We start from the raw sequence: 15,508 nt of genomic DNA, 5'->3' as shown, positions 1-15,508 counted from the left end.
CGGTATTTAAGACCGAACCATGTCATGCTTATTGATACTCAAATTTTCGTGGTTTATGTCTTGTTTTATCTCATAATTTTCGTGGATCAATATGAATGAAACAACAATCCTAGAAAACAATTTTAATCTAGCATGCAATGATTTCCTTTTTACTAAATTTTCCTTTTTCTTAAATTTCCTTTTTCTAGATTAGGGCAAAGACAAATTTTAGGAAATTTTTTTCTAGGATTTTAGGATAATGTCTAGAATTAATTTAGGGTTTATCCTAATTTAGTGTTTTAACTTTTTTCATGCAAACACATAATAATTCCGATTTTAATTTCTTAGTTTTAGGGTTTGATTTTAAACAAACAATCTTAATCGGATTTAATCCATAGAACAAACATATTAATATTTTTCTATGAATTTTGGTTTTAGGTTTCTAGTTCTAAGGTTCTCATGCAACAAGTAAACAAACAATAATCAACCAGATTTTAAACATATCATGATCAGTTCAATTGCAATCAATCTAAGCAATCCTAAACCTCAATCAACCGAATTTTAAAGTTTTAGGATTTTTAGGGTTTTAGGAAATCAGAGCTTAGGGATTTGTTTGTTGGTTGTTTACTTGTAGATTTTAGGGTTCTTATAGGGTTTAAGTTTAGATTCGGTATATGTGTTCTTATAAGGATTGATCGTTTACCTTAACACCTTTTGGGGTTGGCTGGATATGAACCGGGAGCTAAAGACCTCGGTTTTACTATTCTCTCGATCATGAACCTCGGCCTAGGTAGGAGGAAGAACCGATCACGAACTCGAACTGCTGCTCCGAACAGAACTCACCCCGAACAAATTCGGACCACGAACTCGGACTGGTTGCGGACGAGAATCTGGTCATGAACGGTAGCCGACGACGAACTCGGACGGATCACGGACAGGAACCGATCGCCGAGCTTAGACGAACAAGGGTTTTGAGCGGCGGCGGTTTTAGGGTTTATTAGGGTTTTTCTCAATTGGAGTTTTAGGGCAAACTCGTGCTGATAACGTGTTGTAAACTAGAAAAATCGAAGCAGGTTTTCTCTTGTTCTTATTATTCATTAGGTTCGATAATCATACATATATATAGTGAAGGACAAACCCTTAACACTTTAGGAAACACTGAACCGACTAAGTATAAAGGAGGTTGTCGATGGGCCTTCGGCCATGGGCCGTAAACTCTAGGACGCACATGGGCCGTGTATTGACCGTGTATGGGCCGGTTATTGAAATCCACACATCATGTGTTTTACAACACAATTAACTTAAATTATGTTTCCATCTCATTCATTCCCTTCATCTCCTATTTTGAGATTGAACAATTTTCAGTCAAAAAGTGTTATTTTTCTGCTCCATGGACCCAATAAATTTGGGTTGAAATGATATTTATCTCAAATGGTGATTTTTTGGCTGAACAAAGTTGAAATATGCATTCAACCTATTCAACTAGGTTGAAGAGTACATCCATTTGCAGCCATAATATTTTGTCAACTTTTATTAACAGTAAAAAGGTAAAAAAAAAACTTGGGAACTTTCAGAAAACATTTTAAGAGTATGAAGACAAAACAAATTGATAAATCATTTATAAGTTTGGGAAAACCAGATATGCGGCAAAAGGATACAAATATGCATAGTGAAATAGCAGATAAAATAGATACGAATAGTGCTAAAATTTATAATGGTTAATGGCTCGGATATCAAATATCATATACAGAATACGGATAATGCTAAATTTTAAATTGAATATTCTTGCTTTAGCTGAACACACTCTCGGGGTGGGATTTTCAACTTTCAGAAAACGGTTTGAGAGTGTGTGAACAAATCGATGCATCACCATCATCAGTATATGCATATGGGTTGCAATCTCAAATATTGGGCTCATAAAGATTAATTTAGGCCGATACGTATTGCCCCAATAAGGCCCATAAGTGCGAAAACCCTAATTGAGAGAGAAAAGAGCATATACATTATACTCATCGCCTCTCGTTTTGGTTATTACTATTTAAAAAGAAGCTTTTGGCTGCTTTGCACCTCTCTTCTCTCTCTCTCTCTCTCTCTCTCTCTCTCTCTCTCTCACTCACTAATCTTCATCTTTCTCCATTAAGGTTAGTCGCCGCATCGATTCTTCGTTGTTTCGTACCGATGATTCGATTTCCATGTAGATGTTTGCTTTTGTGTTTGTCTTGATTAGTTTTAGCAATTTTGTTCCGTTTTGGTGTTTAGATGACTACTGAGTCTTGCTGGAGATGTCGTTTGATTGTTTAACCAAAACCTTTGATTCATCTCCGGTAGTTGCTTGTTTTGATAAGTCTGTTGTCATGCATGGTTCTAATTTTTACAACTCGATCTGGTTTGGTAGATGATACCGTTTTGATGTTTAGATGACAGAGACTTACTTGCTGCAGATCTGTGCTAATATCCTTTGATTGTCTCACCAAAACCTATGATTCATCTCCGATAGTTGCTTGTTTTGATAAGTCTGTTGTTATGCATCGTTTGATTTTTTACCTCTCGATCTGGTTTGCTAAATGATAATCTGAAAATTTTCAGTTTTTGTTGTTCTGTCACTAAGTAATATCCAGATCCTTTGTTCTTGAGAATAATTTACGAAAAATTATCATAGTCTTCACTTGTTTATATGTATCTTCATTTCTGTATGATTTTTATTTGTTTTGTTGCAAAAGCGTGATATAAGCTAAAGTTTCCCTACTTATTGTCTGATTTGTAATGAAATATCTCAGTCAATCTAATTCAATTGCTAATCCTTACTTTTTCTTTGATATTGCAGAGATTTTGGAGGTGACAACAAAAGTTTTACAAAATGGTAATACTTTTGTTTTGGTTCTTATATCATCGCTAGGCATTTTATACTATAAGGATTCATGCTTCAATAAAGACCTTTGTTATATACACTTGCAGGTGAAGTTCACAGCTGATGAGCTCCGACGGATTATGGACTACAAACACAACATCCGTAATATGTCCGTTATTGCTCATGTTGACCACGGTATATTATTATTCACCTCTCTTTGGAGATTGTTTAACCTGAATCTCTAGTCATATTTTTCAGTCTTTGTTCACAGTTTATAACTGTTTTCAGATTAATCTATCTCTTTTTTCTATTTCAACAGGGAAATCCACTCTCACTGATTCCTTGGTTGCTGCTGCTGGTATCATTGCCCAAGAGGTTGCTGGTGATGTTCGTATGACTGATACCAGAGCTGATGAGGCAGAACGTGGTATCACTATCAAGTCCACTGGTATTTCTCTCTACTACGAGATGACTGATGCTTCTTTGAAGAGTTTCACTGGAGCCAGAGACGGAAACGAATACCTCATCAACCTTATCGATTCACCTGGACATGTTGACTTTTCTTCTGAGGTTACTGCTGCTCTCCGTATTACTGATGGTGCTCTTGTCGTGGTCGACTGCATTGAGGGTGTGTGTGTTCAGACTGAGACTGTTCTACGTCAGGCTCTTGGTGAGAGGATTCGACCTGTCTTGACTGTCAACAAAATGGACAGATGTTTCCTTGAGCTTCAAGTTGATGGTGAGGAGGCTTACCAGACTTTCTCGAGGGTCATTGAGAATGCAAACGTCATCATGGCTACGTACGAGGATCCTCTCCTTGGTGATGTTCAGGTTTATCCAGAGAAGGGTACTGTTGCGTTTTCTGCTGGTCTCCACGGTTGGGCGTTTACACTTACCAACTTTGCCAAGATGTATGCTTCCAAGTTCGGTGTTGATGAATCTAAGATGATGGAGAGACTCTGGGGTGAGAATTTCTTTGACCCTGCCACCAGGAAATGGACTAGCAAAAACACTGGTACCGCGACCTGCAAGCGTGGGTTTGTCCAGTTCTGCTATGAACCCATCAAGCAAATCATTGCCACTTGCATGAATGACCAGAAGGACAAGTTGTGGCCTATGTTGGCCAAGCTTGGTGTCCAGATGAAGAACGATGAGAAGGAACTGTTGGCTAAACCTTTGATGAAGCGTGTTATGCAGACGTGGCTCCCTGCAAGTACTGCACTACTTGAGATGATGATCTTTCATTTGCCATCTCCCCACACTGCCCAGAGGTACCGTGTTGAGAATCTGTATGAAGGTCCCCTTGATGATAAGTATGCAAATGCCATCAGGAACTGTGACCCCAATGGTCCTCTCATGCTGTACGTGTCTAAGATGATTCCTGCTTCTGACAAGGGTAGGTTCTTTGCCTTTGGTCGTGTCTTTGCTGGTAGGGTTGCTACTGGTATGAAGGTCAGAATTATGGGTCCCAACTTTGTCCCTGGTGAGAAGAAGGATCTGTATGTTAAGAGTGTTCAGAGGACTGTTATTTGGATGGGTAAGAGGCAAGAGACTGTGGACGATGTTCCTTGTGGTAACACTGTTGCTATGGTTGGGCTGGATCAGTTCATCACAAAGAATGCTACATTGACTAATGAGACTGAAGTTGATGCTCATCCCATTCGCGCCATGAAGTTTTCTGTGTCCCCTGTTGTTCGTGTCGCTGTTCAGTGTAAGGTTGCATCTGATCTTCCTAAGCTTGTTGAGGGTCTCAAGAGGCTGGCCAAGTCTGATCCTATGGTTGTGTGCTCAATGGAAGAGTCAGGGCAGCACATTGTCGCTGGTGCAGGAGAACTCCATATTGAGATTTGTTTGAAGGATCTCCAGGATGATTTCATGGGTGGTGCAGAAATTATCAAGTCAGACCCTGTGGTCTCTTTCCGTGAGACAGTATGTGATAGATCTTCACGCACGGTAATGAGTAAGTCTCCTAACAAGCACAACCGTCTGTACATGGAAGCAAGACCCATGGAGGAAGGTCTAGCTGAGGCTATTGATGAGGGACGTATTGGTCCAAGGGATGACCCTAAGACCAGGTCCAAGATCTTGGCGGAGGAGTTTGGATGGGACAAGGATCTTGCAAAGAAAATCTGGGCGTTTGGACCTGAAACCACAGGGCCTAACATGGTGGTTGATATGTGTAAGGGAGTTCAGTACCTTAATGAAATCAAGGACTCAGTGGTGGCTGGTTTCCAGTGGGCTTCCAAGGAAGGTCCTCTTTGCGAAGAGAACATGAGAGGCATCTGTTTTGAGGTTTGTGATGTGGTTCTTCACTCTGATGCGATCCACAGAGGAGGTGGTCAGGTCATCCCAACAGCCAGAAGAGTCATATACGCTTCCCAGCTCACTGCCAAGCCCCGACTTTTGGAGCCTGTATACATGGTTGAGATCCAGGCACCAGAGGGAGCTCTTGGAGGAATCTACAGCGTGCTGAATCAGAAGAGAGGACACGTCTTTGAGGAGATGCAGAGGCCAGGGACACCACTGTACAACATCAAGGCGTACCTGCCTGTTGTGGAGTCGTTTGGATTCTCGGCTCAGCTTAGGGCAGCAACCTCAGGACAGGCGTTCCCGCAGTGTGTTTTTGATCATTGGGAAATGATGTCGTCTGACCCTCTTGAGCCAGGAACTCAGGCCTCAGTGCTTGTGGCTGATACCAGGAAGAGGAAGGGTTTGAAGGAACAGATGACTCCACTCTCTGATTTCGAAGACAAGCTTTAAGCTTTCACCAAAACTTTTAGCTCTCTTTCGCTATGGTTACTTCTTTATCTTATTTTTGTAGTGGATGCTTTAGGTGGTGAGATGAGAGAAAAGTTAAGACAGATTATTTTAAATACTACAAGGAAAAAATTATTATTATTATTAATCGGATACAATTTGCCATTGAATTCGAATCAACGAAGAAGAAGGAGATTCATATATTATTATTATTACGCTTCACTTTGCTCCTAATGATTGCTCCTTCTTCCTCTCTGGATCTCTTTCTCTCTCTCCCTCTCTCTTTCTGGAATCTCTCTTGCCGGCAGTTTATTAAATCTACCGACGGAATATGCATCGGTGGTGACGGCGACGGCTACAAGTAAGGTGGAGAAAGGGCATCAGCTATACAGAAACGGCAAGTACAAGGAGGCTCTTCACAGCAACCGCGCGGCTTGTTATTTGAAATTACACGACTTCAATAAGGTTCTTTTTTCTTATTCATTCAATCATTCTATTTGAACTTAGAAATGGTCAATTGAAATCAGTGCTAATGAATGACGTTGGAGCTTGTTTACTTGAAATTAATTCACAGCTAATGATGATAACATGAATGTTTGAACAAAGGCAATGACTTTTTGAAATTGTGAAAGTTATAAAGGTTATAAGTTGTGTGTTTGGATGTATGTATGTGTGTAATGCTTCATGAAACAGGTTTCAGTGAAGCCAGGCAAAGACTGCCTTTGACACCCCAGTTCTCTCCTGCGTTTACGCCAAGCGGAACACCGAAGATGATATCTACTGCTGCGTTTCCGAGAAGCTACTCTGCCGCTTCATCGCCAAAGCTATTCTGTGCCGCATCTCCAACATATTCACATTATGATGTACGTCTGTGGTCTTCAGCAAGCCAGCAATCTTCAGTGCCAAACTCTCCTCCTCGCTCACATTCTGTTTCAGGTTTTTACAACTTCAGCATTTACAAAAAAAAATAATAATAATAATAAATAAATAAAAAAAAAAAAAAAAAACTTCAGCATTTACAATAATGTTGTCTGATTTTACATCAATGTGATTGTTCTCATCCTCACAAAATCACAAACTCACAAACTATCTCTTATACAGCTCGCCATCCGCGGATTGATGGGAAAGAGTTCTTTAGACAAGCCAGGTACATATTACAAATTGTGAATTTCCTATAGCCAGCAACCAGTAAATGAGAATGACTTGTCACTGGCGGGCGTTGAAACCAAAACAAACAAACAAACAGACAAACACCAACTTGTTTACATGACCGACCAATTTAGTCACAAGTATTAGAGGGTCCGAGACTGATTCCAAATTTGTTAAACCTCTTTTTTTTATGGTTGCAATCTCGAACCATTATGGGCTTGTAAAGATTGATTGGGCCTGATGCTAGAAGGCCCATTAAAAGGTGAGTGAAGCTGAAAACCCTAAACGAGAAAAGAGCATATACTCATCGCATCTCGTTGGTTACTGATATAGGAAGCTTTTGGCTGCTTAACAACGCCTCCTTGCACCTCTCTTCTCACTCTCTCTCTCTATCTGGCTCTCGTTGTCCATAAGGTTGGTCTCCGCATCGATCTTTTTCCTTCGTTGTTTCATCGATTCGATTTCCAGGTTGATGATGTTTGCTTTGTGTTCGTTTTTGATGACCGAGTCTTGCTGTTGATCTTTGTTAATATCGCTTTGATTCATCTCTGAGTCTTGTTTGTTTTGATAGAGGTCTGTTGTTATGTACCATTCGTTTTTATCTTTTCTTCGATCTGGTTTGGAAGATCTTTTTTTGTAGATGAAACTCTGATGAATAGAGAGAACAAACGTTTTCCAAATCTGGTGTGTTTTTTTTCCAAACGAATTCCGTATCCTTCTTTCTTGAATCATAATTTACTTGCTTGTATGATTTGTGTTTGTTGCAAGCGTTATCATTTGTTATAAGATGGAATCTGTATACATTAACATGTTTTCAATTTCTCAAGCTAAAGTTTCCCGAATTGGTACGAGAGATGTTTCAATACGAGATGATTCAATTGCTAATTCATTTTTTGTATGTTTGTTTCTCTTGTGATATTGCAGAGATTTTCTAGGTGACAGTTATAAGTTTGACAAAATGGTAAGACTTCTGTTTCTTATTTGTTATATATCTCTTTACATTAGTACTTGCTATTGGGATTTTAGCTTAACACTTTTTTTTTTATACACTTGCAGGTGAAGTTTACATCTGAGGAGCTTCGGAGGATTATGGACTATAAACACAACATCCGTAATATGTCCGTTATTGCCCATGTTGACCACGGTATAATCCTCTCCTTCTTTTTGATTATCGTAATCTGTTTATTAATTGTTCATTCTTTATATATTGAGCTCTAATCTGTTTTGAAAATTAAATACTACCTCTTGTTTATTTGATCAACAGGGAAATCCACTCTCACTGATTCCTTGGTCGCTGCTGCTGGTATCATTGCCCAAGAGGTTGCTGGTGATGTTCGTATGACTGATACCAGAGCTGATGAGGCAGAACGTGGTATCACTATCAAGTCCACTGGTATTTCTCTCTACTACGAGATGACTGACGAGTCCTTGAAGAGTTTCACTGGAGCCAGGGACGGAAACGAATACCTCATCAACCTTATCGATTCACCTGGGCACGTTGACTTTTCTTCTGAGGTTACTGCTGCTCTCCGTATCACTGATGGTGCTCTTGTCGTGGTCGACTGCATTGAGGGTGTCTGCGTTCAGACTGAGACTGTCTTACGTCAGGCTCTTGGTGAGAGGATTCGACCCGTCTTGACTGTCAACAAGATGGACAGGTGTTTCCTTGAGCTTCAAGTTGATGGTGAGGAGGCTTACCAGACTTTCTCGAGGGTCATTGAGAATGCAAACGTCATCATGGCTACATACGAGGATCCTCTCCTTGGTGATGTTCAGGTGTATCCAGAGAAGGGTACTGTTGCGTTTTCTGCTGGTCTCCACGGTTGGGCGTTTACTCTGACCAACTTCGCCAAGATGTATGCTTCCAAGTTCGGTGTTGATGAGTCTAAGATGATGGAGAGGCTTTGGGGTGAAAATTTCTTTGACCCTGCTACCAGGAAATGGACTGGCAAAAACACTGGTTCCGCGACCTGCAAGCGTGGGTTTGTGCAGTTCTGCTATGAACCCATCAAGCAAATCATTGCTACTTGCATGAATGACCAGAAGGACAAGTTGTGGCCTATGTTGGCCAAGCTTGGTGTCCAGATGAAGAATGATGAGAAGGAACTGTTGGCTAAACCTTTGATGAAGCGTGTTATGCAGACGTGGCTCCCTGCCAGTACTGCACTACTTGAGATGATGATTTTTCATTTGCCATCTCCCCACACTGCCCAGAGGTACCGTGTTGAGAATCTGTATGAAGGCCCCCTTGATGACAAGTATGCTAATGCCATCAGGAACTGTGACCCTAATGGTCCTCTCATGCTGTACGTTTCTAAGATGATTCCTGCCTCTGACAAGGGTAGGTTCTTTGCCTTTGGTCGTGTCTTTGCTGGTAAGGTTTCTACTGGTATGAAGGTCAGAATCATGGGTCCCAACTTTGTCCCTGGTGAGAAGAAGGATCTGTACGTTAAGAGTGTTCAGAGGACTGTTATTTGGATGGGTAAGAGGCAAGAGACTGTGGAGGATGTTCCTTGTGGAAACACTGTTGCTATGGTTGGTCTTGATCAGTTCATCACCAAGAATGCTACCTTGACCAATGAGAAAGAAGTTGATGCTCACCCCATTCGTGCCATGAAGTTTTCTGTGTCTCCTGTTGTTCGTGTTGCTGTTCAGTGTAAGGTTGCATCTGATCTTCCCAAGCTTGTTGAGGGTCTCAAGAGGCTGTCCAAGTCTGATCCTATGGTTGTGTGCACAATGGAAGAATCAGGTGAGCACATCGTTGCTGGTGCAGGAGAACTCCATATTGAGATTTGTTTGAAGGATCTGCAGGATGATTTCATGGGTGGTGCTGAAATTATCAAGTCAGACCCTGTGGTCTCTTTCCGTGAGACGGTATGCGATAGATCTTCACGCACTGTAATGAGCAAGTCTCCTAACAAGCATAACCGGCTGTACATGGAAGCAAGACCTATGGAGGAAGGTCTAGCTGAGGCTATTGATGATGGACGTATTGGTCCAAGGGATGACCCTAAAATCAGATCCAAGATCTTGGCAGAGGAGTTTGGATGGGACAAGGATCTTGCNATTGATGAGGGACGTATTGGTCCAAGGGATGACCCTAAGACCAGGTCCAAGATCTTGGCGGAGGAGTTTGGATGGGACAAGGATCTTGCAAAGAAAATCTGGGCGTTTGGACCTGAAACCACAGGGCCTAACATGGTGGTTGATATGTGTAAGGGAGTTCAGTACCTTAATGAAATCAAGGACTCAGTGGTGGCTGGTTTCCAGTGGGCGTCCAAGGAAGGTCCTCTTGCTGAAGAGAACATGAGAGGCATCTGTTTCGAGGTTTGTGATGTGGTGCTTCACTCTGATGCCATCCACAGAGGAGGTGGTCAGGTTATCCCAACAGCCAGAAGGGTCATATACGCATCCCAGATCACAGCCAAACCTAGACTTTTGGAGCCTGTATACATGGTTGAGATCCAGGCACCAGAGGGAGCTCTCGGAGGAATCTACAGTGTGCTGAATCAGAAGAGAGGACACGTCTTTGAGGAGATGCAGAGGCCAGGAACACCGTTGTATAACATCAAGGCGTACCTGCCAGTTGTGGAGTCGTTTGGATTCTCGGCTCAGCTAAGGGCAGCAACCTCAGGACAGGCATTCCCGCAGTCTGTGTTTGATCATTGGGAGATGATGCCTTCTGACCCTCTTGATGCAGGAACTCAGGCTTCAGTTCTGGTGGCTGAAATCAGGAAGAGGAAGGGTTTGAAGGAACAGATGACTCCACTATCTGATTTCGAAGACAAGCTTTAAGAAGCTTCACCAAAGACTTAGCTGCCTCTTTCAGTATGGTCACAACTCTCTCTTATCCTTATTTTTGTCGTGTTTTATGAGACTACTCTCTTTTGAAATGATGGATTGTGAAGACTTTTCTCTCGCCATCCCCTCAATGTTCTACTTTTTCTTGTTGAGAACTTTGTTATTGTGTTCGCAAATATCATTGTGTTGATTTTGTTTTGCTCTTTTGTTATATTCTCGTCTCATCGGATGATTTATGCATAATTTTTTTTTTTTTTAGTTTAAAGGTTCATACGTTATAGGCTTTGTTAGGTTCCTTTAAAAGCTGGTATGATTATAGATTGAGATGGTGTTGTTTCAGTGACTGTATTATTGTCACATATATTCAATACATTAGTTTACGCGTATATGAATTTGAGGACAGTAATTAGAAGCTGATCCCCTAATTATGTCTAGAATTCATACAATAGAAATTGTACCCGAAATCTAAAAGGATCGACCGTGGTAACCAGATTTGATTTCGTGACTCGAGTGGAAAAGTATTCCGTGGTAACCAAGGAGACAGTTCTTTATGGTCCGTTTATAGGAGGATAAGTATTTGGCGGCATTGATAGTTATCTTTTGGTGCAAGCATGGTCGTCCGAATTTGACCTAATGAAGGATCAAATCACTACGACGCTTGTTTGGGTTCAACTGTCTAATATGTTAGTGAACTTTTATCACAAGGGGTTGGGGTAGCCTATTCGGGTTGATCTTACCACACTACATTTTGAGACAGCACGGTTCGCACGGATTTGTGAAAGTGGATTTACGGAAGCCTTTGAAGGGTACGGTGCAGGTTAATGGAGAGAGATACTTCGTGTCCTTTGGAGGGCTTGAGCAACATTTGCTCTGGTTATGGCGTGTACGGACATCTGGTGCATTTAACTACACCAAAAGCAATAGGATAATGGTTAGGTCTGGGCATTCGGTTTCGGTTCGGTTGTATTCGGTTTTGGTTATTTTGAATATAGTAATATAGTAACCATTTGGATATTTTAGAAATTTCGGTTCGGTTTTAGTTCGCTTAGTTAAAAAGGTAATCATAACTAACATAAATTATACTGAAATTAACCAGATAAACCTAATATAACCCAAACTAACAGAATATAACCAAAATTAACCAAATATACAATAACAAAAATACAAACAAGGGAAAAATATTGATTCAATTTTACAAAATAGTATTTAATTTTACAAAATAATAACATTTAAATATATTGATTATTTAAAATATTTAATTGTTTTGAATCTAGAAATAATTAATATTTTAAGTTTATTTTATAGTTTTGCATAATATTAAGTATATAATATTTGGTATCTTCTAAGTTTTCGGATATTTCGGTTAACCGTTTAATTGTCGGTTCGGTTTGGTTCGGTTCGGTTCGGTTTCGGTTAGTTTGGATATAAATTTTTACTAACCATTTGGTTATTTGAGGAACTTTGGTTCAGTTTTGGTTTGGTTTTTTTGGTTCGTTCGGTCGGTTATTTGGTTATCGGTTATTTTGCCCAGTCCTAATAATGGTGATGATCAGGATCTTGAGCTTAAGCAACAATGAGAACTTCACATTGTGCAGTCTTAAGGTGAGTTCCATCCACAATAATCACTTTTCTCATAGCAAAAAAAGCCTCAATGCAAGCTCCTAATGCAAAGAATAAGTACTGAAATATCTTCTTTTCATTCAATTCCACATATGAAAGAGTTCTTGGATTCGCAATAGCTAACATGTGCAAATAGGAATGCAATTTTTGTAATTTTCCTCAAGACTACCGCGAACATCACTGTCAGCCTCCTTTTTCCCTCTCCATGCGGTGGGATATCACACTTTAACATCAACTCTTGATTGAACCAATGGTATGAGATCTTTGGGAACAAGAGTCTTAGGCTTACATGTATAATCATCACGCAAAGCAGATGCTATTAATTGTGGTGTGCCTTTTCTTTTATTTCTGTTTGTACTTGTAGTTGAACGAAAACATGTATGCATCTTGTTGTAAGTTCTAACCGAGAAACAATCTAAATTCTGAAGCTTTGCAACTCGTAATGACCACTTGCAGCCCTTTTGTGTTTCACTGCATTTTACCACATACAGCTTTGGTTCCAACTTCATTATTACAAACTCAAAACAGTTCCTATGTGCTTGTTTTTCAAGAAGATCTTGTATTGCTTTCTTACTTCCAATTTTTTGACCTACAATCAGATTCACACCATCTTCCCACTCAACATTTACCTTAGTACCTTGAAGCATATCATCATTACACTTTTGCAACATGTCTTCTCGTTCTTCACTTGCATCATTTTCATCATTTCGGGGCAACTCATTATGTTCACACGTTTCACCTGCATAAAGAGTCATGATACCATCACCAATACAAGTTCTTGCACTTGAAATCAACTCCTCTACAACTTTAACAATTTCTGCAACTTGACCAGTTTCTGCAACTTGACCAACTTCACAAGCTTCACCAACTGGATTTTGTTCACACCCTTGATTTTGTTCGTCATCTTTATCCAGCTCCACATGCATTACATTAAATTTAGTTTGATTCTATTCTAGATAACACAAAAGATCATCATCATCAAAGATATATATTGGTTTTTTAGGATTCACTGAAACTGGAATATAGCTAAACTTCTTCTTCGCCCCTACAACTACCACCATCTTTCTGCATATTTTATCAACCAATGCAGAATAAGTAACCTACTCAATAGGTGCTTTCATCAAATAGAGCATGACGAACATCTTCTCTTGAAATCCATTGTATTTCATCTTCATTGTTTAAATAGTTTCCCCCATAATCAAATGAATGAATGTGTAAAGATTATTATTCATTACTCTAGTCTAATAGACTTGAACAAATAAGAATTAACAAGATTAACCCAATAAACATACAAAAAGCGAATTTATAAGAAATCTAATAATGTCCCAAATTAGAATTCATTACAAATCTAACATATCAACTCTACTTACACCATAAACAAGTTTCAAATACATTAAAATTGAACAAAAACTGTTGAATAGACCCAAAAAATTACCTAAAACGAGCTTCAATTGTGGAGTTTTGTCTTTGGTGGGTCATATGGATGATTACGAGTTGGAAAAAAATGAGTTGTGATTGGTTTGTTTTTAAAAAAAGATATACCCAATATTTCTAGTTTATTTAAATAATACAAAACTAAAGAAAAGTCAAAACTAATAAATAGAATTATTGTGAAAGTAGAATTAACGGGTTTAATGTATAAAAGAATTTTAGACACAAGGAGGGTACAGAAGAATTAAATCCGTTTTCTTCGTATTGCCAGTCACGAAACTATTTCAGCCAAAAAAATTAGAGAAAAATCTCACAAAATATTAATCTAAATACTATAAGATTCGAGACGACAAAAAAAAAAAAAAATACTATAAGATTCATGTACAATTGGCGTTGATACACATGATTATTGCATTAAATTGCCAAATCCCATGAAATCTGGTACCTTGTTCTACCAAACTTATACAGCTCATCTTTGTTTCATATAAAAATTACTTCCTTGGGAGTGTAAAAGTAAAATAAAAGAAAAGATATCGCTATATTTTGCAAAACCAAGAGCAATGAAACACAACCTGTGGTGTTCTGTGAAGAATGTGATTGAGATCTTAGGGTTATGCTATACGTTGAAGCGGAAAAGCATCACATCTCCTTCTTTGACAATATACTCTTTACCCTCTGCTCTCAACTGCAAAACAAAATAATAAACATATTTCAAGCAAACTCCCAGTAAGAAGTCTTATTACAAGCCAGGCAGCTCAATCTATGGACATCAAGGAGAAACTCACAAGTCCTTTCTCCCTTGCTGCTGCAAGAGACCCAGCAGACACAAAATCTTCATATGCAACCTGAACAAGAAAACTATTGAGATGATGTCCGGATTCATATGAAAGAAAAATAAATTGACAATTGAAGCTTTCGATTTCCAATTTTCATGACCATGGGGTCATCATGTTCAGAATTGGGAGTATAACTGTACAAGAGATTCATTAAGAGAGAAAAAAAAATGCGACGTTAAATAGAGAGAGAGAGAGAGAGAGAGAGAGAAGACTTGCCATACGACGGCGTTAAATAGAGAAGGATTAGATAGAAATAGAGAGAGAGAGAGAGAGAGAGAGAGAGAGAGACATACGACGGCGTTAAAGAGAGTAGACTTGCCAACGTTAGGAAGACCGACGATTCCAGCTTTCAGGCTCATGCTTACTTTGGTGGTGGAGGCAAAGCATCGCTTCTGGTTCTGGAAGGTCAGAACTCCGACGAACTTGGATTTACCCCCTGAGAAGAGGAGCTGGTTTCTTCTACTTGAGAGAAGAAGAGACTTACAAGAAGAAGAAGAAGAAGAAGAAGAAGAAGAAGAAGAAGGCAACAAAGCCATAGCCGTGACGACGGCACTGCTACAAGCTGCTCTCGCCATTGTTGTTACTGTAGTAATTTTTCTCAGCCTCTCTCACCTTCCAATTTCTATAATACGACGTCTCTCAATGCTTATCGCCGCTACTAAAAGAGAATGTGCTGATTGGTCCTTTCTGTACTCAGAATTATTATTATTTTAAGCATTTTTCTGAATACAAATTTTCACATTTCAATTCGAGAATATGATTATGAGCTAAATCACCATTTTTAAGGGCTGTTCGTTCATTCGTTTTTAAAGACACTACTGTTTCATCACTCAAAGATGGGTTGTCTCCAGACAATTAAGCTACAGATACATTATGAGAATATAGATTCAGAGATACGGAAGAAGATCTGTGACGATATATATTTTGAAAAAAGAGAGAACAAAGCAAAGCAAGTTTTACATACATCACAGAATGTTCAAACTCAGATATATTAAAAGATTTAAAAGTCTGCTAACAAAAAAAAAAGTCTCAAGAAAACAAAACTAAAAGTAAACAGAATCACTGAGAGCGGCTGAGAGATTTATTG

At 39.4% G+C, this 15,508-nt stretch overlaps 3 protein-coding genes across 3 annotated transcripts; 2 read left to right on the top strand and 1 right to left on the bottom strand.

Annotated features, from left to right (window-relative positions):
- Nucleotides 2,016-5,732, top strand: LOC104778476 (elongation factor 2-like). The gene is made up of 4 exons (XM_010502935.2): nt 2,016-2,120; nt 2,804-2,839; nt 2,935-3,022; nt 3,147-5,732. Exons 2-4 carry the CDS (start codon nt 2,837-2,839, stop codon nt 5,585-5,587), a joined length of 2,532 nt encoding a protein of 843 aa, XP_010501237.1. The 5' UTR covers nt 2,016-2,120; nt 2,804-2,836; the 3' UTR covers nt 5,588-5,732.
- On the top strand, nt 7,043-10,745 carry LOC104778477 (elongation factor 2). The gene is given in 7 exon segments (XM_019244004.1): nt 7,043-7,147; nt 7,658-7,694; nt 7,790-7,877; nt 7,998-8,689; nt 8,692-8,715; nt 8,777-9,774; nt 9,844-10,745. Coding segments are annotated over 6 exon segments (2,490 nt in total). The 5' UTR covers nt 7,043-7,147; nt 7,658-7,691; the 3' UTR covers nt 10,529-10,745.
- LOC104778475 lies at nt 13,942-15,133 on the bottom strand. The gene is made up of 3 exons (XM_010502934.2): nt 14,715-15,133; nt 14,371-14,430; nt 13,942-14,270 (listed from the first exon to the last, which is right to left on the bottom strand). The coding sequence occupies exons 1-3, from the start codon at nt 14,994-14,996 to the stop codon at nt 14,202-14,204; spliced, it is 411 nt and encodes a 136-aa protein (XP_010501236.1). The 5' UTR covers nt 14,997-15,133; the 3' UTR covers nt 13,942-14,201.

The sequence above is a fragment of the Camelina sativa genome, chromosome 3 (assembly GCF_000633955.1).
Source record: "Camelina sativa cultivar DH55 chromosome 3, Cs, whole genome shotgun sequence".
In the NCBI taxonomy this organism is placed as follows: domain Eukaryota; kingdom Viridiplantae; phylum Streptophyta; class Magnoliopsida; order Brassicales; family Brassicaceae; genus Camelina; species Camelina sativa.
Note: the sequence above shows the minus strand (reverse complement) of the source record. Positions and strands in the feature narration are given on the sequence as shown.